Genomic DNA, 27,242 nt, shown 5'->3' on the forward strand with positions numbered 1-27,242 from the left:
GTCTGATTTCACTTTGGGTCCTCGGAATTAGCTATTTCCCCAGAGCCTGCATAAGAGGGGGTAGTGGGAATAAGCATTTATTTCAATTATTTTTTTAGTTTCCTTCTCAGATATGCAGCAAAATAGAAATAATTTTTCAGTTATTAATTTGCAAAGATAATTTTTGTGTTCAGGAACTAACAAGTTGGCTTCTCTTTTTTGGTTTTATTCTGTGTTTCGGTTTGGAGTTTAGATAGGGCACTTCTTAGATGGTTGGTGGTAGAAAAATGTTCTAGAACATTATTTGGACAAGAGTTTTTCTTTCAGGAGCTTTGATATTCTTTTTTTTCTCTAACATGATTAATGGAAAACTTAAGTTCTTCATTTTGAGATGTGACATACTGTTTTTCTAAAACAAATGTACATTTTCCAAAGCTTCATATAAGAAAGAATTGCTATTAATGAAATCCTAGAGTAGATGATTACTTTATTGTTGATGCTTAAATAACCATTTGTTTGTAATTATTAAAGGCTTCCCGCCTTCTTTTTTTTGAGCAGTGGTGTTGTTCAGATATTATCTTCTGCAGCCTGTTGGAATGGAAGTTTTCTTGAAAAAAAGTAAGTGACTTAGAGCCTTAAAAAACCCACATGTGCACCTGTAGTCTCAGCTACTTGGAAGGCTAACATAGGATTGCTTGAGTCTAGGAGTTTGGGGCTTTAGGATGTTATGATGATGACTGTGAAAATAGCCACTGAACTCCAGCCTGGACAACATAGTGAGGCCCATTATTAAAAAAGAAAAACTTTCTAAAAACCCCACATATGATGCAAATACTTACTTACCAAAGGCTTTGAAAGACTTTTCTTCTCTTTAATGGTGGTTGGCCTTAATTTAATGGGTAAGCTGATGCTTTGCACAAAAATCGGAATGCCTGATAATGGAGAATGAGAGGGCATCAGGAAGAGCAATGCCGATTCATCCCTGGATGGCAGAAAAGCAGATTACCAAGAGAGAGACTGTATCTCAGAAAGAATTGGTAGAATCATCAGTAAGATATTCAGAGTATTATAAAATGTGTCATAATTAAATTCTTAATTCTTCAGATAATCTTGATTTCTTTGGTTTGCTTTCCCATAGTTTTTAAATTTTTATTATTATCGTTTTTCTCTCAAAAGGAGTGAATTTAGGGAGAAAGTCTAAGGAGGCTGCAGGGTATCCTTGGATTTAGGTCTAGCCCAGCTCACCAGAAAATTATATTTGAGGTTGAGCTTCCCAGTAGTAAATAGAATGTTTGTTTGCTTAGCCTTATCCCTTCTGTAAATATTTCCCTCAGGAACCTGATGCAGCAAAATGATCTAGTTGTGAGTTTGGATCTTCGGTGATCCCAAGTCCTAATTATTTCTCAGTCCTTTTCTGCCAGTGACTAGGCTAATGATATCTCAAGATGAATTAGACTTTATTTCTGTGTGTGAATTTCACCCCTACCCCTTGATCCCTGTGTTAGTCAAGGTTCTTCAGAGAAATAGAACAAATAGGGGGAGAGAGAGAGAGAGAGAGAGATGGATGTATCTGTCTATCTAGAGAGAGGGAAAGCAAGAGAGAGGATTTACTATGGGAATTGGTTCACCTGATTATGGAGGTTGAAAGATCCTGCTATAGGCATCTGTAAGCTGGAGAACCAGGTAAGCCAGCATCATGGCTTAGTACAAGTCCAAAGGCCTGAGAACCAGAGAAGCTGATGGTGTAACTCTCAGTCTAAGGCTAAAGGCCTGAGAAATGAATGGGGGCTGCTGGTGTAAGTATTGGAGTGCAAAGACCAGAGAACCTGGAGTTCTGATGTATAAGGGCAGGAGAAGGATGTCCTAGTTACAGGAGAGAGAGAAAGAATTTGTCTTTCCTCTGCCTTTTTGTTCTGTCTGAGCTTTCAGCTGACTGGGTGGCACCTACCCACACTGAATGAGGATGGATTTTCTTTACTTAGTCACTAATTCAAATGCCAATCTCTTATAGAAAACTGACCCAGACATACCCAAAAATTATACTTTACCAGCTATCTGTGTGGATATCCCTTAATCTACTCATGCTGACTCCTAAATTCAACCATCACTCCCCCTCCCCCCAAATGAGTCCCTAACTGGGTTGTAGGAGGTCACTTCAGAAACTCTCTTTGGTTACATTTAGAGATTATAAAGTCATTTACTTTTATAATTAAGGCAGCTGGAATAAACTCACACAATTAATTTCATATTTCGTAATTAGTTTTTTCCTCTAGGGAAGGATATTCTGGATTATGCTAATGTTGGCCTTCTAGAACAGGGGTTCTCGACCAGGGTGATTTTGCTCTCCAAAGGACATTTGGTAATTTCTGGTGACATTTTTGGTTGGTACAATGGGGAAGGATGTGCTGTTGGCATCCCGTGGCTAGAACCCAGTGATGCTGCTTCATTCCCACTTACCCAGCAAAGAATCCTCTGGCCCTAAAAGTCAATAGTACCAAGTCTGAGAAACCCTGTTCTAAATGGATAGCTTTCATGACATTTGGGAAGGGCTCTTGGCCAGACTTGTTAGGTTGGTCATCCTTAGTATCACGGATTTCGTATAGAATTGTGGGAAAAGCCTTTTATTTTTTTTTTTCAAAGTGACATCTGTACTATTTCAGAAAGTCTACTCTTGCAGCTTACATAGGATGCATCACAGGAAACTAATCAAAATGAAGACCAGTTTTACAAAGCAATAAATACGTATAGATAAAACATTTTTTTTTTTCTTAACAGCATAGCAAAAAGTGCCTGTGAGCATATGGAAAGTTACATATGGGAAACCAGAATTTATTTCCATATTTTGGGCAGATTTATTTTAAAAACAATAACAACAATGAAGGATGCAACAAACAAAGTACAAGCGATTTATCTTTATTTGACCACAGGGGTTCCAATACATGTAATTATGATTTTTTAAAATGTTAGAAACTCTTTTATGTTTTCAAAATTATAACATTGCTGTCAGAGTGTATTAAAATCTTACAAATGTGACCATTACTCAAAAATAGAAGCCTGCTTTGCAAATAGGTAGCTCTTTTGTAAATTAATAGACATGGTAGGTTCAAGAGCGGGATATATGAGATATTCTCCAAGTCTCAAAAATGCTAAGATTTTATTTAAGGTTAGAAAAATGATTTAGTTGTTAGAAAGTTAAAAATAGTAGTAATGAAAATAATCCTTGGGTGAATATAATTGTATCCTTTGTGTTACCTATATTAACTGCATTTGTTATAGATCTTTTTGTTGTTGTTGTTGTTTTTGAGATGGAGTCTCACTCTGTAGCCCAGGCTGGAGTGCAGTTGCGCGATCTCATCTCACTGCAACCTCCGCCTCCGGGGTCCTGGTTCAAGCAATTCTCCTACCTCAGCCTCCCAAGTAGCTCGGATTACAGGCATGAGTCACTATGCCCAGCTAATTTTTGTATTTTTTAGTACAGATGGGGTTTCACCATGTTGGCCAGTCTTGAACTCCTGACCTTGTGATCTACCAACCTTGGCCTCCCAAAGTGCTGGGATTACAGGCGTGAACCACTGTGCCCGGCCATAGATCTTATTTTTATTTTAAAAATTTCTTACTTTGGTAAGAAAGGCTTTCAACAAGGAGTTTCTACTATCATTTGCTGATGAGTGGACCAGTTTGCACAGGGGATATTATTTGCACTAAGCCACAGCATCTGCATCTAGTTCAGTTTATCACAAATGCAGAAAAAAGCCAAAAACACAAGACAAAATCGGGAAATAATTATTTGTTTATAAACTTCAAGATAGCCTTAACTTGATATGACAGTCCTTGTACTTTGACTTGAAGGAGAACAGATTTAAAAATTTGAAAATTCTTGTAAAAGGAATTCTAGTGAGGTTTATTCTTTGAGAAACAATAATATTCTTTATTTTGGGTTTATTATTTTGAAATTTATGCAAAGTGTAGTATTTTTGTGGATCTTATCTGCCAGGTCAAATTTAAATCTGATTTGTAAGAACACAGTATTTTGTTTACTTATTTATAATCCCTATCACAGTGTTTGCTTTGTTTTTCTTTTGATTTTGTTTGTTTAGAATTGATGAACACTTTAAAACAAGTCCCAAAATCCCTGGGATTGACCTGAACTCAACTAGGGTGTTATTTGAGAAGTTAATGAGCTCTCAGCACTCCATGATTCTAGAACAGGTATGTTCCTTACGTTTGTAGAGTGCGTTCTTAAAAATGCATTTTTGTATTGATGAATTCAATTTCAAGAGAAAAAGAGTAAGATGAAAAGGTGAAAGTCTTCAAATCTTAATTTTGTAAAGTATTTACTTTGGGAATTAGACCTACCTTTTGCTTTCTTTTGGCTTAAATCTTTCCACAGCAGTGCCCCTCTGGAATATACAGTTTGCACTGGCAGGGATCCTTGGCTTTTGCTTTCATGGGTGTGTACTGAGAGTCTAAACCAGAGTCGGGCTTACAGTAGATTCTCAGTGCATAGTGAATGAGTAAGAGTTGAGAGTCTATCACATAGCTTATGAATTTAGAGTTCAGATAACTAGATCTCAACTATGTCTGAATTTCTCATTACTCTTTTCTCTCATACAGATTTTAAACAGCTTTGAAAGTTGCCTGATTCCCCAATTGTCAAGTTCACCACCAGATGTTGAAGCCATGAGAATCTATTTAATACTACCTGAGTTTCCCCTACTCCAGGATTCCAAGTATTATATAACATTGACTATTCCCTTGGCTATGGCCATTCTGCGGCTGGATACAAACCCCAGCAAAGTACTAGGTGAATTTGCAAACCTGGATACCAGTGGTTTCATGCTCATTTATTTTGTTGGTGTGACCCCTCGCTCTCAGTGGATTGAGATCCAAGAATCTGTTTGTTACCATTTAATATCCTTAACACTTAAACCTTTCTTTCTTTGCTGTTAATTTTTAGTTAACCCTATTTTCAAGTTGAAAATGAAACCATTATTTAGATTATTTGAAATGACTCATGCCAGAATAATCTTGATTTTGTAATATCACAAACCTAATTTATTCAACTTTATTTTTTTCTACCACATTTGCTTATAGTCAATAGGGCCTTAGTATTAGTGTACATTGGTCTCTTTCTCCTGTGTCTAATTTAGGGGGTGGGAGTGAAGTGAACAGTTTTGGTGATACAGAGGTCTTCAAAAAAGGAGAGGAAGAAAATGACCTAGTGGGGACTTACCAAATGTTTGTCTTTTCTTTTTTAGGGCAGTTGAGTCCACAGTGATTTTTGCAGGCTCCGGACACTTTGCTGAGATAAAAACCTTCCGTTCCTCAGTGATTTGGAGAGTGTCTTTCATGGGAGTAGCGCCTGAGATGTTTTTATTAATGAAGTGCAGGAAGTCTATCACCGGGCTTTTTACTTTTTTCCCCCCTGGTAAATTTTGTTAGGTGTCATTGCAGCTCAGTAACTTCTGTATTCCAGATGGACTAGGATGTTACTTGAGTGTGGTCTTTCCATGAATAAAGAGACTGTGTTCCTGAGGGTGGAATCCTGGCTTTTCTGTATTGCCTCCACCTTTGTAGAAGAGATAAAAACAGAAATAATAGTGAAAGCATTAGTAATAAGTTAGTACTTAATTTTTTTTTTTAAGATCAAAAGGCTTTTGGGGCACATTTTCTCAGGTGTTCTAAGTAGATGTGAAACAGAGAGATAGCAATATCAGAAGAAATCTTACCTTTCAAGTTTTAGAGCTTTTTCATTTTTATTTTTCCAGGTAGGACAATGCAAAGAGAACATAATTGTTCAATTTTACACTTATTTTTAGCTTCTAATTATTGAAATTTAAAAGAACACCCTAAAGTAGATAGTATAATACAAGCAGTTGTCAGTATTTCGCCCATTTTACTTCATCTGTCCCTCTTCCTCACCACCTTTTTATTTTTTGTTGGGAGTATTTTAAAAGAAATCTCAGAAATATTATTTCATTCTTTAAGTATTTCAGTATGGCTGAGTTTATTTCCAACAAAGTATAAGCCAGTGGTATAATCTTCCTGTCTGGTTATGAGGAAGCATTATTTGGTGAGAAATAAAAATTGTAGTTTTTCAACTAATGATACCTGTTAAAGAGAAGGGAATGGTTGCCATATTGGTGCTGCTTCTAGGGCTGTTGTCTTTTGCATTTCTGCTTCAGGATTTAGTGGTGGCTGAAAACACTAGGACATAGAATCCTTTTTGGATTAATACTGTGGCCATCACTCCTGCCCAAAATGCATGTATCTTGTCCACATGTAGTCTTGGAATTGAACTTTTAAGTTAACCTTCAGAATGAGTCTTTGAAAAAAAAAAAAAAATCAGATCAAGCTTTACAAAAGAAAAAAAAACCACCAGGGATTCTGGTACAGCTGCTGCTCTCTCTAAAAATGTTTTAATGGGTTCTTTTTAAAGTCAGTTTTGGGAAAATGGATTTTAGACTAATGTTTATCTTCTAGACAAAGCAGTTTTTTAACTGGCAGGCAGAAGACATAAATACTTGCTCAAGATCACATGTTGAAGTATGTCTTTTCTTTCTTTCTAAAGATAACTGGTGGTCTCAGGTATGCCCGAAATATTTCATGAAGCTGGTAAACCTCTATAAAGGTGCAGTCCTTTATCTACTGAGGGGAAGAAAGACATTCTTAATTCCCGTACTGTTTAACAATTATATTACAGCAGCTCTCAAACTCTTGGAGAAGTTATATAAGGTGAGCATGGGAGGTGCTAGTGGGGAGGGGGCGAATAGATGGTAGGGTAAAATGTCCTAGTAGGATGTTCTCTGGGAAGCCATTTTTTAGTTGTCTGTATTTTGTTCTTCATTAGGTAAATCTTAAAGTGAAGCATGTGGAATATGATACATTTTACATTCCTGAGATTTCCAATCTTGTGGACATTCAGGAAGACTACCTCATGTGGTTCTTGCATCAAGCAGGCATGGTAAGAATTCATAAAGCATATTTTAAAGCTTTAGTCTTTTTTTTCCAGGGTATAAATCAGGATAAGAAAAGCACATCTGAGCTGTATAATATGTCTTTGACTTTGATGGCAGTGTCTTACCTATTCTTCATCCCACGGGCCCCCAAGGGCCTTTTGCATTCTAGAAACTTTGAGGTGCTTTAAATAATCATCAGTGTTATAAGAAGTCATAAATGAGTAGTTACCCAGAATGTTATACATTTTATCAATTGCCAACTTTTAAAAAATCAGAGTATCTAAAGTAGTCAAATTCACAGAAACAGAAAGTAGAATGGTGGTTGCCAGGGGCTAGAGGAAGGGGAAAACAGAGTTGCTATTTAATGAGTATAGTTTCAGTTTTGCAAGATAAGAAAGTTTGGAGATCCAGTTGTACAACAATGTGAATATACTTAACACTGCTGAACTGTACACTTACAAATGCTTAAGACAGTACGTGTTATGTTAGGGTTTTTTTAAAACCGTAATTTAAACCCTAATTTAAAAAAAACCGAGACGCATACAAATACGAATTTTTAGCTTTCCTTGAAACTTGGAAGATCTGGCAACATAACCTGTCTTCCCATATGACACCAACTGGCTGGAGTTCAAGAGTGACTCTTTAGATGAGGCTTATGTATGCCACAATTGCTACTGCAGCTTGATTTATCCCTGACATTGAGGAAGGATCATTTGCTAATTATCATCTGACAGCCTACTTTAGTCATCATATGTCAGATATCTGGACCCCATAGGCCCCTTCTGATTTAGGATTACATGTGTGAAAATGTCACATGTCCCTGACCCAGCGCTGTCTCACCGTATGTCAGATATGCCATTCAGAGGCCAGCAGATTCCTGCCTACCACCACTGACATGGCAGGAATTGCTTCTTTTGATTGCATACTGGCTTGGGATATATGCAAGGCTCTTTCAGATCTCTCGTCTGTGGAGTATGTGCAAATTTGAGTTAGGTCAGAAAACAGAATGCTAATTTAGTTAACGTATTTTGTGAAGCCATGTGCAGCAGATATATTTGAGGTGAGTCCTTGCTAGTGTAGCAGGTTTATCACCAATATTAGGGTAATATTTTTCCTGTGGGGGTTTTTGGAATTCAGCAGTTGTCTCTAAAAATTTAAATAGGTTTATCTAACTGAATAAGCAGGATTGTTTTCTTTGTTAAATAATAGATGATCAGTGCTAGACACAATGTTTTTTATTTTCTACAGACTTAAAAATGAATAAAATGTTTTATTTTTAAATAAGATTTTTATGATTACCCTGAGAAAACAAAATACTTTTTTTTTGAGACAAGGTCTGGCTCTGTCACCCAGGCTGTAATGCAGTGGCACCATCTCGGCTCACTGCAACCTCTGCATCCCAGGCTCAAGCCGTCCTCCCACCACAGCCTCCCAAGTAACTGGGACTACAGGTGCGTGCCGTCACACCTGGCTAATTTTTGTATTTTTTGTAGAGATGGGGTTTTGTGATGTTGCCCAGGCTGGTCTCGAACTCGTAAGCTAAAGTGATTCACCAGCCTTGGCCTCCCAAAGTGCTAGGATTACAGGGGTGAGCCACTATGCCTGGCCAAGAAAATACTTTTTAATATAAATGAATTAGAGTGTTCTAAATGGGTTGACTTGGGAAATTTAACATGGAGGCTAGTAATGAACTCTGTTTTCACCTTCAAATTTAGGAATTATTAAAAAATAAGCTTTTCTGTTTTACCAATTTGTGAATAATTATTCACTGAATAATAACATTATGAGCGGAAAAATAAACCTGATGAATTATTTAGGCCGACTGATTTGTTTCTAGGTGAGAAAATGGAAGTTAAACTGTTTTTCCACCAATTTCATTAGCAATAAAAGTCAGTTCTTCTGATTTCTAATCTACCCTTTCTGTGATTTGAACCTGAATAAAATAAGTCTAACAAACTGGTGTTCTTTTTTACCCTGAAAAAAAGTTGCTCATGTTAAAATCTAGATTATTATGACAGTAGTCTCTGAATAGAGATATTTAAGTAACTTTTACAATATTTTAAACTTCTTTTCTCTTAACATTTGATAAATATCTTATCAGATCTTGAATAGCAGATGGTCATCTCTTCAATAACTCAAATAGTTTTTACAGAAATATAGAAAATTACGTGAAATTAGTTTGTGACCTCTTAGGATTTTTGTGGAATTTTTTCTGTTGTATGAGGTACAATGCTATTAGAAATTGAATTTTAAATTTCTTGATATTTTGGATTTTAACTGAAAATACTAAAGCTATTTCATATGTTATTTTTGTTTATTTAAACTGCTTTTAAATAATAAATGAATTTTTTAATTTTTTTATTTTATTTATTTATTTTTTTTGGTGTGTGTTGGCTGTTTTAGCTTGGTACTAGCTGAGGCTGTGTAGCATATTGTTGAGCACATGCTCCGGCCAAAAAGACCTGGGTTCAGTTCCCAACTCTAGTCTAATGGCTGGGGCCTTAGACAAGTTACGTAAGTAGGCCCAGTGTCCTCTTTTGTGAATAAGAATTAAAACAGATTGTGGAAATTAAATGGGAGAAAGCATGGAAAGACCTTACTTAGCAGAGTACTTAGCATATCATAAGCCCTCAATAGCTAACTTTCACTAAGCAATTCTTGAGCACCTAATGTGTGCCGTTACCTGCCAGTCCCTGGGAGTGGAAACATGCATGGTGTCTTCCTTTGCAGAGTGTTTAGCCTATAAGCAGCAGTGAAAAAGAAATTCCAAAGGAATCTAACATGTGTGCAGAAGGAACATTCTAAAGTGGCTGATTTTTTTTTCCTGTTAAAGAAGAGGTGGTAGTGGTTCCTTTACTTCAATCAGTAACTTGCCATCATCTGAACTTAAAAACCAATAGCACAGAGTGAGTGACTGGTGGGCTCCCGTAGAGGGCAGCACAAGTGAGGAAAGTCCCACAAAGTGAGAAAGTGCCACAACGTAAATCCTTCCAAAATAAAATCTAGATAAAGGTCGACATTTTGCTGTATGTGTTAAAGGAGACACAGCCGGGCAGGCAGTGTTTTGTCTCCAGTTACGAGTATTGTGCACGTGTGAGGCCAGACAGACCCTAAGGCAGAGGAGGCTGTATTTCTTCTCCAGCACTGCAGGTGTACATGTAGTACCCACTGCCCCACCTTCAGCCACATTTAGGAAATGTTGACTTCATATTAAAAAAAAAAAGACATTTGTAATTTTTCTGTTGTATCCCATTTACTTATTCACTGCTTCTATTTCATATACTTTAAAAATGAACTTAGGTCACAGTGCAGCCTATTTCAGGTAGGGAGACTTGAAATATGGTCCACTAGTACTTTACTAGTTTTAAGTGTGTGAAACTCATTTTTGAGGAATGGATAGTCCAAGACAAGTAGCCTCTCAGAAGATAATCATATATCTTATCAGTTCATATGCATCCTTCTAGGTTATGAATAGCAGTAGTGGCACAAAATCATGCAGATTTATTTCATATAATACAGAAATACTGTTGTGGGTATAATTTCTAAAATATTCAGCATTCACAGAATAATAATTAATGAAATTAAATTATATATCAAATACAAAAACTTATAGACTTATGAAAAAATCTGTGGATGTATAAGCAGACCTTTGTTATAGATTTGCAGCTTCTTTTGACTGAATACCCCCTCCATCCTTTGCCTTCCTTAGAGCTGGCACTTTTGTAAGGCTTCCGCATCTTCCTGCCTGCTTTGCTGGCTCACCTAAGACATTTTCTAGACCACCAACTCTGGGCAGCATCTCTCTGGCTTTGGCTGTGGCTCCTACTAAGGCAGTTTTAGATTTCTTTCCAGCCAACCCACTCAGCTGAGAGAATGGTGACCCTGCCCTCAATTTAATTCCTCCCCTTCTCCAGTCCAGAGATCAGCCTGCTTCCAAAACTGGGTTCTTTCACCTCTGGGGCGTGGGAAGGGGTCAGATGAGGGATGCTGAGAGGGACTCCAAGCTGCAGAAGGTGGATATTTAAGGGGTGCAGGGAGAGCTCGAGGTCGGGGTTACAGGAAGAGGATGGAGAGAGAGAATCAGAGAACAGGAGTAGGACTGGAAAGAGCCGAGGAATACAGACAAAACTGCTGATCGATGTTTGAAATAACTGCATTACACCAACTAAAATGTCACTATGTACTTAAACATACTAGGTATGCTTGGACCCTGTAATGCCAGAACTGTTTTTCTAGTCCCTGTTATCACTTCTTCCACAGTCACTTTTATATTTGAAGTATCCAAAACTTTATCTTGCTTTATAGACCAACACACAGTCAAGATCTTTCTTTTCCCTTGAGAATAGGCAGATAATGCTTTGCATAATCTCTTCTGAGAAACAGATTAGGAAATTCTGAATATTGGCACTAGTTTTAAGCCTACTTTCTTTCCCAGGATGCTTATATCTTTTGTAGGTACCTAGACTAGAAGATGACTTAGCTTTGTTTAGTGCTGTTTTGTGGTGTGGTTTTTGTTTTCTTGTTTTTAGTCATTTTGATTTCTAACTTCAATGTAATTGTATATGTAGGCATGAGAGTGAGTAAGATAGGTCTGGATTATATATACAGGATTTCATACTTGGTCTCACTGGACTGGAATTGTTTCTTTGGTTAGTGTTTCTCAGTCTAGAGAAATGTGCCAAGATCCCTGGAGGAACCTAGTTATAAAGGGTTAACAGGGTAGATTTTAATTAAAATTGCTTTTAAATGATTTTATTTAAATAACCATAAGGACAAAAGGAGGCATATGCTTCTTATTCATATAGTATTTGTATAGTACAATTATAAAACCAAACTAAATTCATAAATGAAATACAAACAAAACTCTTAACAGCCATAAAATGCAGATTAGCCTTATTGATTTTATGTGATCATCAAACATGTCTTACTGAAACCAAACCCCAGTTGCATTGTGGATGTGGCCTGCCTCCTGTCAGGCCCTGGTGCTTGAGTTCCACTGTCCATCTGGCTGGGATGACTCAGCTCTCTTTCTCCTTCAACTAATGTTAAACCATGTTCATGCAGCAAGCCAGGGCTACACTGGCCTTTTCTTAGGTGCAGATGCAGCGTCCACATGCCAAGACTGCTTCTCTCTTTTCTCACTATACGTGGACAATTAAGTAATAACATGATGCCAATGCAGTTACTAAAACAAATGTAACTTGATATGTATTAACTAAATTTGTTTAGGATATCGTTAAAAAACATGTAGAGCACTCCCAGATCTCAGAATACATCCATGGTTTTCTGTTTGAGAACTTTTGCTACAGACCAACATGACCTATACTGTTGACTTTTTTTTGTTTCTATGAACTTAATATTAAGTTAATGTTTGTTACATAACTTAACAAAAAGTGAAACTATAGCATATCTCCTAGATGTCCTTCGTTGTCGTTGTGGGTTTCGTTTTTACCATTACTCCCCTCCAAAGTTTATTCACAGGTGCATTCACATATTGATGGAATGAGTTTTGTAGGCAAAGCACTAGTCTAAGTGCTGAGTCAGCAACAGCTTACTAAATAAACTGCTTTTTAGAAGCACCTGAAATTCTTCCCAAATACTTGGTTTCTCTTAAGAGTAGCAGCCTCTGCATGTGTGTGTGTGTGTGTGTGTGTGTGTGTGTGTGTTCGTGCGCACGTGCACAAGTGCAGGAAGATACAACATCATTTAACAAATAAAATGTAATCTGTATTATCCACTTATCCAACAAAAATTAACCTCTGAAGTCAAGATTGTAAAGCTTCAGTTTTGGAGTTAGATTTCTTATAAAAGAGAATTCTGTTAATGCTGTGAATTGTGGAGAGTTAGTAACATGCCCTTTAAAGATCATAAAAAAAGTATTTTTTAACTGCTTTTGCTCTTTTTCTCATTTTGTGGCCATCAAAACATCTTTTCCCTCAAAATTTAGTCAGCCATTCAAATAGTGTTAGTTTTATGGCCAGTAGTCGGATTGGTTATATGTTTTGTTATTTATATTTTACTTTTGGAGGGATTAAAATTCAGGTTTTACGATTTAAGTAAGAGATTTTTTGTTTTTCTTTACACAGAAGGCGAGACCATCAATAATACAGGTAAATGATCCTTTTTAAATTTGCTTTTATATTTTTCCAGCTATATTCTCTGTGAAATACTATAATATTGCCACTAATATGCTTTATTCTAGGATACTGTAACACTTTGTTCTTACCCTTTCATCTTTGATGCCCAAGCCAAGACCAAAATGTTACAGACAGATGCTGAACTACAGATGCAGGTATCATATTTTATAAATTATTTCCTCTTTTTACTGTGTTTCTCTCATTTGAGACATTCATTTGTAATTTTTTTCTAATTGAAAACATATTTGGTTGAAATTCCATTATAATTCTTAAAACTGAAACTTTTCAGTAATTTCATGTTGAATATAACACACATAGGTGAATACACATATATGTAGATTAGAGATTGGCAAAAGGACCATTTAGTAAATGTTTTAAGCTTTGTGGACCATATGGTCTCTGTTAAAACTATTCAACTCTGTTTTAACATAAAAGCAGTGATAGACAATATATAAATGAATGAGCATGGCTGTATTCCAACAAAACTTTATGTATGTTGAAATTTGCATTTTATATAATTTTTACATGTGGTGAAAGTTTATCCTTCCTTTGATTTTTTTCACCCATTAAAAAATGTAGAAACTGGGCCAGGCACCATGGCACACGCACCATGGCTAATCCTAGCATTTTGGGAGGCTAAGGTGGGCTTATCACTTGAGGTCAGGAGTTTGAGACCAGCCTGGCCAACATGGTAAAACCCCATCTCTACCCCAAATACAAAAATTAGCCCGAGCATGGTCATGCACACCTGTAATCTCATCTACTCAGGAGGCTGAGACAGGAGAATTGCTTGAACCCGGGATGTGGAGGTTGCAGTGAGCTGAGATTGAGCTACCGCACTCCAGCCTGGGCAACAGAGTAAGACTCTGTCTCAAAAAAAAAAAAAAAATGTAGAAACCATTGTTAGCTCAAGAGCTGTGCAAAAACAGGTAGCAGGCTGGATTTGATACATGGGGCTACAGTTTGCTGACTCCTGTCTTAGAGAGAGAATTAAATGGAACTTGGGAATTCTTTGTTGAATAAAAACTTGTTATAGAGATTTTTAAAATAATTTATTTTAAACACGTTTTTATTATAAAGTATAATTGATTTTGACAAGCCGCAAAAACATTTGTGAATTAGCAGCTCAAATCTTCCAATTTCTACCATTGGTAAATATAGATATATAACTTCATTTATCTTTCCCTCTCCATCTCTCTGTCTGCCTGCCTTCCTGTCTGTCTCTTTCCATTTCTGACTGCATCTATCTCTGTATATGTTTGTTTTCATACTGCTATATCTCTGATTTTGACAGTTCAGAGGTTTTCAAGAAAAAAGAACATTTTTCAAAGAATAACCCTTTAGTAAGTAGTTATTAGCATTCTTTTCCTGCCATTTTGAAAGTCATGGTTTTTACCCACTTTCTACCGTGTTTCTTCAAGCACGATATTATTTTAGTATTTATCAGTTAGTTTAAGTCACTTTCCTGGTCATAGATCATATGATTCATAAACTGTTTTAGTTCATTTCTGTGAGTCCAGATTAGAAAGACTTGTGTGCTGTGTAAACATAAGTAACTTAGAATATCTGTGGCAGTTAAGAGGGAAAATAATAACAAAATGGAGATTTAGTCAGTGCCCCCAAGTCCAGAAGCACAGCTGACTGCTCTCCCCACCCACACGTGTGCTCTGAGTAATGGTGTTCATTCCAGGTGGCTGTCAATGGAGCCAACCTGCAGAACGTCTTCATGCTTCTCACCCTGGAGCCTCTGCTGGCCAGAAGCCCCTTCCTGGTCCTTCACGTTCGCAGGAACAACCTTGTTGGAGATGCCTTAAGAGAGCTGAGCATTCATTCTGATATTGATTTGAAAAAGCCTCTCAAAGTGAGTTCCTTCAAGTTATTCCTCTAAATACCTTCGTAACTTTTATTTAATAGTGTTGATTAAGCAGCAATGATATTAAAATTGTGGGGTGCAGCCATTATTTCGTTCATTCATTTTACAAGAATTTAATCACCTCCTTTTGTCAAATACCAAACAGAACATCTCAATATAACATTGGATAAAAATGCCAGTGGATTATTTGAAAGATTAGAGTGCTTTCTTTGTCTCCTTCTGCTGTCTATGGTGTACCAGTTCCAGCTCTATCAAAAACAAGCAAACAACAACAAAACAAAAGCTTTAACTAATTACAGCTATTAAGCTATCATCTAGGAAGATTGTGGATATCAAAGATTTAAGAGAAAGAAGGTAAAAGAGGAAAATGGAAAGATAGTGAAATCATCTGGGAAGCTATTGGCCTATTATGATAGGCACACCTAGCACCTGGAAATTATTTAAAAAAATTCTCTCTCCCCATAGGCCATGCATATTTGTATTATTGCTTACTGTATTTCCAGGGCTTGGCATACTACTTGGTACACAGTGGGTATTCTAGAAATATTTAGTGAATTATTTGAAATTGTTTAAAGTCATTTATCTTTTCCTTCAGACAACATCCATATCCCTATTGCTAATCTTGTTATAAGTTTCACTTTCAAAAATGTAATAGGCGTGAAATTGAACTGATTGCCTTCATAATATTGTTGCCCTTTCCAAAATTTCTAGTAAGTAGCATCAGTCACATCAGTCTGAGTAGTTGTTCTTTCTAGAACTTCTGGGTTATATTTTTGATTCAGCTTTTCTTTTTGTAGCCTGTTTTCAATCAATAATTCAGGTGAGGCAATTCTTGCTTTCTAACAGTATTCTGCTGGCATCTCTGTAAAACAGGTTCTAGTCTCTGTCCCACTTTTACTCTTGTTCTGCTTTAGGCAGTCTTGAAGATAGCCACAAATGTAAGCTTTTTTGAATGCTGTTTTTAGCTCTGTGCCCAAGTCATTATCTCTGAAATGGGGATGATAATATTACCTTACGCGTAAGGCTGTTCCGAGGATTAGGTTAATAGAGTTTAAGAGCTGGCATGTGGTAAACAGTAAACTCCATGTCATTTGTTGATTTGCTGTACTTGTTACTCTTTCTTTTTACTCTTTCTTTCTTTTTTTTTTTCTTTTTTTTTTTTGAGACGGTCTCACTCTGTCACCCAAGCTGGAGTGCAGTGGTGCGATCTCGGCTCGCCGTAACTGCCACCTCCCAGTTTCAAGTAATTCTCTGCCTCAGCCTCCCAAATTGCTGGGATTACAGGAACCTGCCACCACGCCTGGCTAATTTTTGTATTTTTAGTAGAAACAGGGTTTCACCATGTTGGGCATGACCTCAGGTGATCCACCTGCCTTGGCCTCCCAAAGTGCTGGGATTACAGGCGTGAGCTACCGTGCCCAGCCAGTAGATGGTAGACTTTCTCAGGACATGTGGTAAATTTCTGACTTCCTTTATATCCTTTGAAGCACCTGGTAAACATTGTATGAATCTATAAATACCTTGTTAAAACTTAACACTACCAGCAGTAATCAACAGACACACCTTGCAGTTCTCATTGTAGCCGTGTATATTCTGTGTTATGCTTTCCTTCCTTTATCCTGAGTTTAGAAAAGAATCTGCTAAAAAGAGATAAAATTTGTCATAGATTTCCCTGATGCATTAATTCTATTCCATTATTTTAAGGTAATCTTTGATGGTGAAGAAGCAGTGGATGCTGGCGGTGTTACAAAGGAATTTTTTCTTTTGCTGTTAAAAGAACTTTTGAATCCCATCTATGGAATGTTTACCTACTATCAAGATTCAAATCTCTTGTGGTTTTCAGATACGGTAAGCAAGTGGTGTCACAATTAAACAGATGGATTATGGATTAAATGAAACTTTCTTTTTGTTGTCAGACCAATCCCCTAACTTCTAACGTTGCAAAGGGGAGCATAACAAGGATAATAATTCAGACTGTTTATAAGTAATTAAAATGTTTATCCAGTCTTCATTTATACTTGATGCCAAGATCTCTTAGTGCATTTTGTGAGCCATCAGTCCTGTTTCCATTTCTAGTAGGTAAGATCCAGGTCTTGTGATCTGAGAAGGGTAAAAGGAAACAGTATGATAAATTGGTTTTGTGACATGTGGAAGGTCAATAAGAAATATGTCTGATTTTAATAATAATGACAATATATGATCACACACATGTATGCATGCACACTTTATTTTTGAAAATTCAGTAGGAGAGCTAAGTTTTTAAAGGCATTCTAATTTCAATCAGACTGTGATTTACATTTTTTTCTATGAGAGTTTTCTTCCTAGATCTGCACCATACCAAAAGGTAGCCGTGAGGCACTAGGCACATGTGGCTATTTATATTTTATTTAAAGTTAAGTAACAGCAAAGATTCATTTGCTCCATTGTACTAGCCACATTTCCTGTGTCTAGTAGACACATGTAGCCAGTGGCTACCATATAAGATGGCACAGAATAGAATGTTTCCATCATGGCTGAAAGTTCTGTTAGAGAGCCCTGCTCTAGATGACTATGAGCTGTTCTCTGTATCACTAGGTGCAAATGCCTAACTCTGTCTACATTGCATCTTTAGGGGATAACAACTTTTGTCAGGATGTTTCTTTGCTATAGAAGGTAATTAAATATTAATGAGACCTTTATTCTTTTATTCTGAAAATATTTTGAGGGAACTGGGTAGAATGTTTGAGGGCCACAAGCACACAAGCATTGCATTTCTTTTTAACACATTTGCGTATGTCCTAAAAAGTGTTTTGTAGAGCACAACTGGTTTCACTTGATTGGCATAACCTGTGGGCTAGCTATCTACAACTCCACTGTGGTTGATCTCCACTTCCCATTGGCTCTCTACAAGAAGTTGCTGAATGTGAAGCCTGGCTTGGAAGACTTAAAGGAGTTGTCACCCACTGAAGGAAGGTACAAAGCTAAAAGTCCATTGGTGTCTGGAACTGTTGTAGCTGCCTCTGGGATGAGGATTAAAGGTTGAAAATACCATTTGTACAAATATGAGTTTATTGCATCCTATGGTTAGACTCGGTTATATACGTTTTCGTCTTATGATGTAGCCATACAGCTACTTGCTTGAAGCATTGCCTGTGTTATTAGTATAGTTGTCTCTTGGGTATCCGAGGGGTATGCATTCCAGGACCCCCTGCAGATACCAAAATCCACATATGTTCAAGTCCTGCAGGGGCCCTAGAAGAACCCATGGATTGGAAAAGGTGGCTTTCCATATCCTTGGGTTTTATTCCCTGCAAATACTGTGTTTTCTGTCTTTAATTAAACTTTTTTTGTTGTTGAGGCATGATAGATGTACCTATTTTGGGGGTACATGTGATAATATAATACATTCTATAATTTGTAAAGTTCAAATCAGTGTAACTGGGATATCTATCACCTTAAATATTTCCCTTTATGTTAGAAACATTCAAATTATTCTATTTTGAAATATACAATAGATTATAGTAAATTATGGTCATCCTACCGATCTATCAAATACTAGGCCTTATTTCTTCTATCAAAATGTATATTTGTGCCCATCAGTCAACTTCTCTGAAATTGGATAGTTTTGATTGGCCTTTGGTTGAATCCATGGATGTGGGACATGTGGATATGAAAGGCCAACTGTATTTTATTTTTTAAATTGCCAAATTATGTTTCATTTTATGGATGTGCCACACATTATCCATTTATCAGTTGATGGACATAGGGTTGTTTCCAATTTTGGCTATTATGAATAATGCTGCCATGAACATTTTGCACAAGTTTTTGTACAGATGCAAGTTTTCCTTTCTCTTGGTATATGCCTAGGAGTAGAATTGCTGGGTAACTGTGTATTTATTCTTTTGAGGAACTGCCACAGTGTTTCCAAAGTAGTAGAGCCACATTTTTAGGTTACGTTACTCTGTTTCTGGCTCTTAAAATCCCTTTTATTTTTGAGTTTCTCTGTATTAGTTTTTGGGTCACATCAGATCAAGCATATAAAATGACAAGTTTAACAGGAGGGAACATCTTTTTATAGAGAAGGGATGCTGATCAAGGTACCCTCCTTACATGAGAGCATCCCTCTGGTATAGGACACCAATACTGAGAAACTGTAAAGGATGAGAGGGCACAAAGAGTGGAAGAGAAAACTTGAAAGTAATATTAAAAAATGGCACAGGAGACCCAGACAGTGTTAATTCTTTTGTAACTGAAATAGAAGGCTAGAGAGCAACAGAAATATGTGTTACTTACTTTGCTTATGTGGCTAAGAATTATGTATTTCGAGTAATGACTTTGGCTGATTAACTGGTGGCAGATTTAAATTCCACACTAGGAATTTTCTTTCTAGGCAACTCTTGATGGAATTGCAAGACTGGAGCTCACTAAAGAAGAAAGTGTGTATGAGGTCTAGTTATAAGAGTGTATTCTCTTGAAAGCTAGGATATGATTGTTGTTGCCATAAACATATTTTTAAGAGTACATTTTTTTTTCCTTATTCTTTAGTTAGTGTGACAGATAATAAAGTGTCTTTACCAAGCTTGTCCAACTCTCAGCCTGCGGGCTATGTGTGGTCCAGGACGGCTTTGAATGCAGCCCAACACAAATTCACTAACTTCCTTAAAACATCATGAGATTTTGTCGCAATTTTTCTTCTTTTAGTTTATTAGCCATCATTAGTGTCAGTGTACCACTGCTCAAGGAAATAAGAGAGGACACAAACAAATGGAAAAAAATTCCATGCTCATGGATAGGAAGAATCAATATTGTGAAAATGGCCATAGTGCCCAAAGTAATTTATAGATTCAGTGCTATTCCCATCAAGCCACCATTGACTTTTCTTGCAGAATTAGAAAAAACTACTCATATAGAACCAAAAAAGAGCCCATGTAGCCAAGATAATCCTAAGCAAAAAGAACAAAGCTGGAGGCATCATGCTACCTGACTTCTAACTATACTACAAGGCTCTAGTAACCTGTTACTGGTACCAAGACAGATACACAGATCAGTGGAACAGAACAGAGACCTCAGAAATAACACCACACATCTACAATCTGATTTTCAACAAACCTGACCAAAGCAAGCAATGGGGAAAGGATTCCCTATTTACTAAATGGTGCTGGGAAAACTGGCTAGCCATATGCAGAAAACAGAAACTGGACCCCTTCCTTACACCTTATGCAAAAATTAACTAAAGATGGATTAAAGATTGAAATGTAAAAACCCAAAACCATAAAAACTCTAGAAGAAAACCTAGGCAGTACACCATTTGGGAAATAGGCATGGGCAAAGACTTCATGACTAAAACACCAAAAGCAATTGCAACAAAAGCCAAAATTGACAAATGGGATCTAACTGAACTAAAGAGCTTCTGCACGGCAAAGGAAACTATCATCAGAGTGACAGCTAACCTACAGAAAAAATGGGGAAAATTTTTGTAATCTATCCATCTGACAAAGGGCTAAAATTCTGGAATCTACAAGGAACTTAAACAAATTTACAAGAAAAAACAACTCCATCAAAAAGTGGGCAAAGGATGTGAACAGACATTTCTCAAAAGAAGACATTTGTGTGGCCAACAAACATGTGAAAAAAAGCTCATCATTGGTCATTAGAGAAATGCAACTCAAAACCACAATAAGATACCATCTCACGCTAGTTAGAATGGTGATGATTAAAAAGTCAGGAAACAGATGCTGGCGAGGCTCTGGAGAAATAGGAATGCTTTTGCACTGTTACTGGGAGTGTAAATTAGTTCAACTATTGTGGAAGACAGTGTGGTGATTCCTCAAGGATCTAGAACCAGAAATACCATTTGACCCAGCAATACCATTACTAGGTATATACCCAGAGGATTATAAATCATTCTGCTATAAAAAAAGATGCACATGTATGTTTATTGCAGCACTATTTACAATAGCAAACACATGGAACCAACCCAAATGCCCATCAATGATAGACTGGAAAAAGAAAATGTGGCACATATACACCATGGAATACTATGTAGCCATAAAAAAAGAATGAGCTTATGTCCTTTGCAGAAACATGGATGAAGCTGGAAGCTATCATCCGCAGCAAACTATCACAGGAACAGAAAACCAAACACTCCATGTTCTCCTTCATAAGTGGGAGTTGAACAGTGACAACACCTGAACAAGGAGGGAAACATCACACACTGGGGCCTGTCAGGGGATGGTGGGCAAGGGGAGGGGAGAGCATTAGGACAAATACCTAATGCATGTGGGCTTAGAACTTAGATGACAGGTTGATATGTGTAGCATACCACCATGGCACATGTATACCTATGTAACAAACCTGCACATTCAGTACTTGTATCTCAGAACTTAAAGTAAAATAATAAAGTCATTCTAACTGGGTGAAAAAAAAGTAAAGATGTGTTTTCTTCAATATATGTTTTTTCCATGTAATGATAACAAAACCAGACTTATTTTTATGTCTCTTCAATCTCAAGGAAGAAACAAATATTTAAAAAGAAGCTCTTTTTGGCAGTTAATATTAGGGAGAAGGTGAACAACTATGATAGTTTTCTTGACTTGTGAATTTTTGGAGTGTCTGAAATCAGTCTTTTAAAATTACATTGTTATTAAGGACAGTTAGCAGTATTTTATGCTGAATTACACAGAAACAGTATATTTTTAAGGACACGTTTGGCATGCAAAGTATCAGCTTAATATGCCTGTGCAGTGCATAACCTCTCAAATACAACTTCTTTTCCTCTCCCCATCTCTAAAAAAACCAAAATTAGTGTATTTTATGTGTGGCCCAAGACAATTCTTCCAATATGGCCCAGGGAAGCTAAAAGATTGGACATCCCTGGTCTTTACCATACAGAGACTTCTCCATTAAGAAACCATTGAGATTTCTAAGTGGATGTGGTGACTTTGTGGCTTTTTTGTGTGTGTGTGTGATGGAAGGATTATTTTAATAATGTATAAGGCAGTGAAGCTGGCTGGATGGCCTCTGCAAGACCATCTCCTCATTTTTATATATATGTGTATAAATATATATGTGTACACACACACACACACACACACACGCAAGCTACACCAGAGTTAAGAGGACACAAGTATGTCAGATTAAAAATCCATCTGAATTTCCTTGCAAGTCTAATAGGATTTGTCAGTAAGAAGAGAGAATAAGGAACGTTTTGTAGGTCTAGTGCCATAATTCTCTTCAAGGTGTAGGTACATGATTTTTTTATCCATCAGGATTTATGTTTATTCCAGAATCTTTCACAGTTTTTCCTTGCAAATGCTCTGGACATGTAACCGAAGTAGAAACACTGTTGCAGGGTCTGACATGCAGCTTTTCTTTTTCTGCCATTCTATGATTAGGAGTCTCCAAGAGCTCTTAGATTACCCCGGGGAGGATGTCGAGGAGACTTTCTGCCTCAACTTCACGGTAAGAATTTCCACAGTTTAGGATTGTGGCTGTCTCTCTTATGCTTAGAGTGATAATTAACATTAGTTCTTCTCTAAATCACAGAAAAAAGGGACTTCTCTGTATCAAATTATTTTAGTCATAGTGTCTTGAGTGTTATAGGAGTTCAGTGAATGCATTGAACAAATGAATGAATGATTAATTTGTGCACTTAGGAAAATTATTAAAGAAATAATCCTTCCTACTCTTGACACATATTCTTGAGTTAGTGCCCATTTTCTTCTTGATTGCATTTATTGGCAACGTCATGTCCTAAAACAAAAGATGTTTTTTAATGTGCTAATGTTTTCTGACTCAAGTTCTCATTATTCTCCAACTAATTTTCTGTAATAGTCGTGAAGCTACATTTGTTCCTAAAGCCTCTCTCAGTCATTTGAGTTCTAGAAAGATGAATGGTCAACAAAATTGAAATACTTCTTTTTTCCACCTTCAATATAGATCTGCCGAGAAAGCTATGGAGTGATTGAACAGAAGAAGCTGATACCTGGGGGAGATAAGGTGACTGTGTGCAAGGATAACAGGTTAGTCCTGACCTTGGACTGTTGCAGATGCTGCTGCTTCATATTTCTGCAGTTTTACATTTAAGACCAAAATAAAAATTACCTTTTAATATGAATACCTTCTTCAGAGGAGGTAAGGGTGATAGAGCAAGAATTTACAGATTTTAAATAGTTTTTAATAGTTGAGCAAGCACAGGCCTAAGTTCAAGAGATAACTGTTTTAGTTCTAGATCTGCATCTTTTTGGCTTTGACTCTGAGCAAGTTAAACTGTTTGATCTCAGTTTTCTCATCTGCCAAATGGGGATTATAATCACTGTCCTTTCTACTTCATGGGATGGTTGTGAGAATGAAGTGAGATAATTTACAGGAAAATACTTTGGAATGAATGAACTCCCAGCATCTAACACAGAGTTTCTAGTATCTAATAGAGTGCCTGGCACAAAAATACTCAATATTTAAAATACGTATTGAATAAATGAATTTTATGAAGGTACATAGTATCACTGTTATTTTACTGCTGAATGATTTGTAATACAGGTTTTAAATTAAGTTATTCTCTGTGGCTCATAACAAATTCAAGTACATTTGATTTTTCAGGATGATTCATAATCTCTGAGTTAACTCTTTAGAGGCGAGAAGATACCAATTTTGCTTACTTTTATATTAAATTATGCTAATCTGCATAAAATCAATTTACTTTATCAACACTGAGTGCCTATTATGTGCTAGCCATGTTGCTGGGTATAGAGGGTGAATAACTTCTATCCTTAGAAGCTCGGGATTACTTGAGAAGGGTCAGTGTCTGGAAACGATTGCGATAGAATGCAGTGTATGTGATAGAAGTTATAGCCCAGGTGCCACGGTACGAGGGTAAGAGGCTGCAACACTTTATCAGACATTAAAGAATGCAAGTTTGGGGAAACGTTTTAGGTACCTGGTGAATCAGGACTCTCCAGTTTGACACATGATAGAGAATGTTGGGTGCTTGTGGAGTGGGGACTGGTGTATGGATGAAGGGAGGCTGTAGTAGCATCAGAGTGGAGATTATCAAGGCTTTGAATGGGGCTTGGAGTAGAATATGGTTGGTCTTTGTTTTAGAAAGGTAACTTTGGGGACCATGTAAAAATAGACCATGTGCAGGGAGACCCATTAGAAGGCTTTTGAGGTAACTCAGGTAAAGGATGGTAAAACCCAGAATGAAGGTGGAGGGAATACAGAGTTGGTTATATAACCAATAAGAGCTAGTGTCTGATTATAGATGGATGGTATGAGAGAGGCATATATTGATAATAATGCTGAAGTTTCTAATTCAAACACTAATAGGAAATGGAGTCTGTAAAGCAGGTTCAAGGGGGCAAGTTCCATTTTGAATATATCGATTTTGATATGTCTGTGTGATACCCAGGTGATTGTGTTTAGAGGAGAAAATTTATACATCTCATAAAAATGTCTTATATGAATAGTTTATTTAATTAGTTATGTGAGCCTCAATCACCAGTGAATTTGAGGTTACTTACAACAAGAATCAACAAGAAAGAAGTGGTGAAATGAAAAACGAGGACTATGTAAGTTAGAATGTAGACTCTTGAGGATTTAAGCATCATTTGCACATAGGCTAGCACTGAAACTTCTTGGCTTAAGAAAAGAGCATGTTGCGGGTGGGAAAGATGGGATAATGAGAGTCTTCCTTTGGAAGCCTTTAGAGAGGAAAGCAAGGTTTCATTTAAGCTATGAAAAAAGTTACAGATGTAGAGAGAAACTAGATGCTGTTTGTATGCATGCAAAATTAAGTAAAACTCTGGACTTTTATTGGCTTCTTCCTCTAAGTAGCTGGGAAGATGTAATTGGAGATCTTATTAAATTCACTCTAAGTGATCTATCTTGGTTTTCTTCCATAATCTTTCCTTTTGAAAATAGGAATAGGCTGGGTGCAGTGGTTCATGCCTATAATTCCAGCACTTTGGGAGACCAAGGTGGGTGAATTGCTTGAGCCCCAAAGTTCCAGAGCAGCATGGGAAAGATAGCAAAACCAAATCTCTACCAAAAAAAAAAAAAAAAAGGAAAAAAAAATAGCTGGGTGTGTGGCAGTGCACATCTGTAGTTCCAGCTACTCAGGAGGCTAAGGTGGGAGAATTGCTTGAGCTTGGGAGGTGGAGGCTGCGGTGAGCCATGGTTGTGCCTGTGCACTCAGCCTGGACAACAAAGCAAGACCTCATCTCAAAAAAAAAAAAAAAAAAAAAGATAGAAAAATATCGATAGACTTCTTCCATCCTTGACATTTTTAAAAACAACTCGAAGCTAGTATGATCTAATACAGCATTCGGTAACCATTTTTTTGTCATGTAAACCTTCCAGACTATTCAAGAAGCCTCAGCTTTGGGGAAACTGAGCTATAGTATCAGAGTTAAGTGAAATGATGCAGAAGCCACCAGACACCAGACAAAAATGGCTTCAGTTGATGGAATTATCTTGGCTCTAGAACCTAATATAGAGGCTAGTCTTGTCTCAAGTAAGATGTTGCATTCAAAACTCTTGATAAGAATCTCTTGGGCTAAAAGCAATTTCCTTTATCTGTATAACATTGGTACTTTTAACGGTAAATAATTTATTTTCAGGACATTTATTTCCTTATAAGAACAGGCTTTTTATTCTATATAGTCAGATAATGTTTTTAGAACTGGGAAATTTATGGCAGATCATAAAGCGAATTTGTTAGACTAGTTAATTTCTTTTCCCTCCTGGTTTTGGGAATTGCTTTATAACATTGTAGATGTGTGTAAGCACTTACGTAGATAGATACATAGCTTTTAGTCTTTCAAACAATGCTTTAGCTTTTGCATTAGGTTTCAGACAAGATAATGTGTGCATCATTTGTTAGAAGCTAACAATGGGCTAGGTAAACATCCTGAGGAAGGGGAACATTCAGAATGTCCTCATTCTCTGGTGAGTCATCATAGCATTCTGTGAGTATGATACAGTGGCTGGAGAAATGAATGACCTAGTGCAGGAATAGGCAATTGGTGATGTAGTCTGCAGTTGAAGCAGTTGCTGTGACTTATTACTCCTCATATCTTTGTTAAGTTACTTCTCTTAGCATACTTCTTGTCTCTGTCTTTTTTGCTCTCTGAGTCTGAATTTTTCTATTTCTCTGCTTCTCCTTGTCACTCTGTCTTTCTCCTTATTCAACAGACATTTCTTTGAATCAATAATTGAATTGATTCAACAGTTGTGGGAGAAAATGTGCAGGAATACTAAAATATAACACAGTTTGTTTAGGGTGATAAGCTGTTCTCAGATGCAACCATAAATGGAATATGAAGACTAAATTGAGTGGTTGAATCTGAAGGCGTTCAGAGAAATCAACTTGGACAGATGCATCTGGGAGGACAGATACGGGATAGAGTTAAGTTTGGAAGCCTACTGAGATTTGGATACTAGAAAGTAGAGATGAGGATGTAAACATGAAAGTGCTCTGTAAAGTGATGGAAATATTGCCGAGACCAGCTCGGTCATGGAGACACCAACCCAGGCGGTGCTGAAGGAGTTAAGAAACAGACACAGAGATAGCGTGCAGAGTAGGACCAGGGGCCTACAGCATTCCCAGCTGAGAGCCTTGAACAGAATTTGACCCACATATTTATTGACAGCAAGCTAGTGATAATCATCATTTCTGCAGTTTATAGATTAACTACAAGCATTCTTCGCAGGGAACAAAGCATTCTTTACTAGTGGCAAGAAACAGGCTCTGGCACGTATCTACTGCAGCTGGAACATGTCATTAAGGCATGGGTCGCTCATGCTATTGTTTGTGGTTCAGGAATGCCTTGAGCCATCTTCCGCCCAGGGTGGGCCAGTAAACCAACAACCTCCAGCAACGTGCGTCACTGCCATCACAAGTATGTCGCGGTGCTATAGATATCTTGTTTATGGCCAGTTTCTTTAAGGCCTGTTTGTGACAGGCCTAGGGCCTGTTCCCAGCAAAAAATCTGAGTTGTCATTTCAGACAAAAAATTTTGATTGCAATATACTATGTTCAAGAGGTATGGAACAGCTTCTGTACTAGGTGGAAATTTAGATTTTGGTTTTTCAGAGTACTCAGTGAGTACACTGTGAAGTCATCCGTGCTGCGTTAGACACTGCTGTACATGTCTCTGCCACTCAGTGACAGGCAGGAGACCCTGTTGCTGTCACAGGTACCTGTTGCTGTCAGTTACCTGTTTGTCTTTGTTTGGGCTGCTATAAAAGAGTACCATAAACTGGGTGGCTTATAAACAACACAAATGTATTTGTCACATTCTGGAGTCTGGAAGTCCA

General features: G+C 37.2%; 1 protein-coding gene across 3 annotated transcripts in view; it reads left to right on the plus strand.

Annotated features, from left to right (window-relative positions):
* HERC3 (HECT and RLD domain containing E3 ubiquitin protein ligase 3) overlaps nt 1-27,242 on the plus strand; it is a 124,548-nt gene that overhangs the window by 81,687 nt on the left and 15,619 nt on the right. For all 3 annotated transcript variants that reach the window (XM_012437758.3, XM_021673246.2, XM_021673247.2), the window contains 12 exons: nt 538-597; nt 4,077-4,188; nt 4,594-4,783; nt 6,551-6,714; nt 6,830-6,943; nt 13,025-13,048; nt 13,141-13,230; nt 14,766-14,936; nt 16,653-16,796; nt 17,734-17,900; nt 22,322-22,388; nt 22,866-22,948. In XM_012437758.3, the coding sequence (XP_012293181.2) occupies nt 538-597; nt 4,077-4,188; nt 4,594-4,783; nt 6,551-6,714; nt 6,830-6,943; nt 13,025-13,048; nt 13,141-13,230; nt 14,766-14,936; nt 16,653-16,796; nt 17,734-17,900; nt 22,322-22,388; nt 22,866-22,948 (1,386 nt within the window). The remainder of the gene's footprint in view (nt 1-537; nt 598-4,076; nt 4,189-4,593; nt 4,784-6,550; nt 6,715-6,829; nt 6,944-13,024; nt 13,049-13,140; nt 13,231-14,765; nt 14,937-16,652; nt 16,797-17,733; nt 17,901-22,321; nt 22,389-22,865; nt 22,949-27,242) is intronic.

This window comes from Aotus nancymaae, unplaced genomic scaffold (genome assembly GCF_030222135.1).
Source record: "Aotus nancymaae isolate 86718 unplaced genomic scaffold, 86718_ANA_hifiasm-v0.15.2.pri h1tg000006l, whole genome shotgun sequence".
NCBI classification, from domain to species: Eukaryota; Metazoa; Chordata; class Mammalia; order Primates; family Aotidae; genus Aotus; species Aotus nancymaae.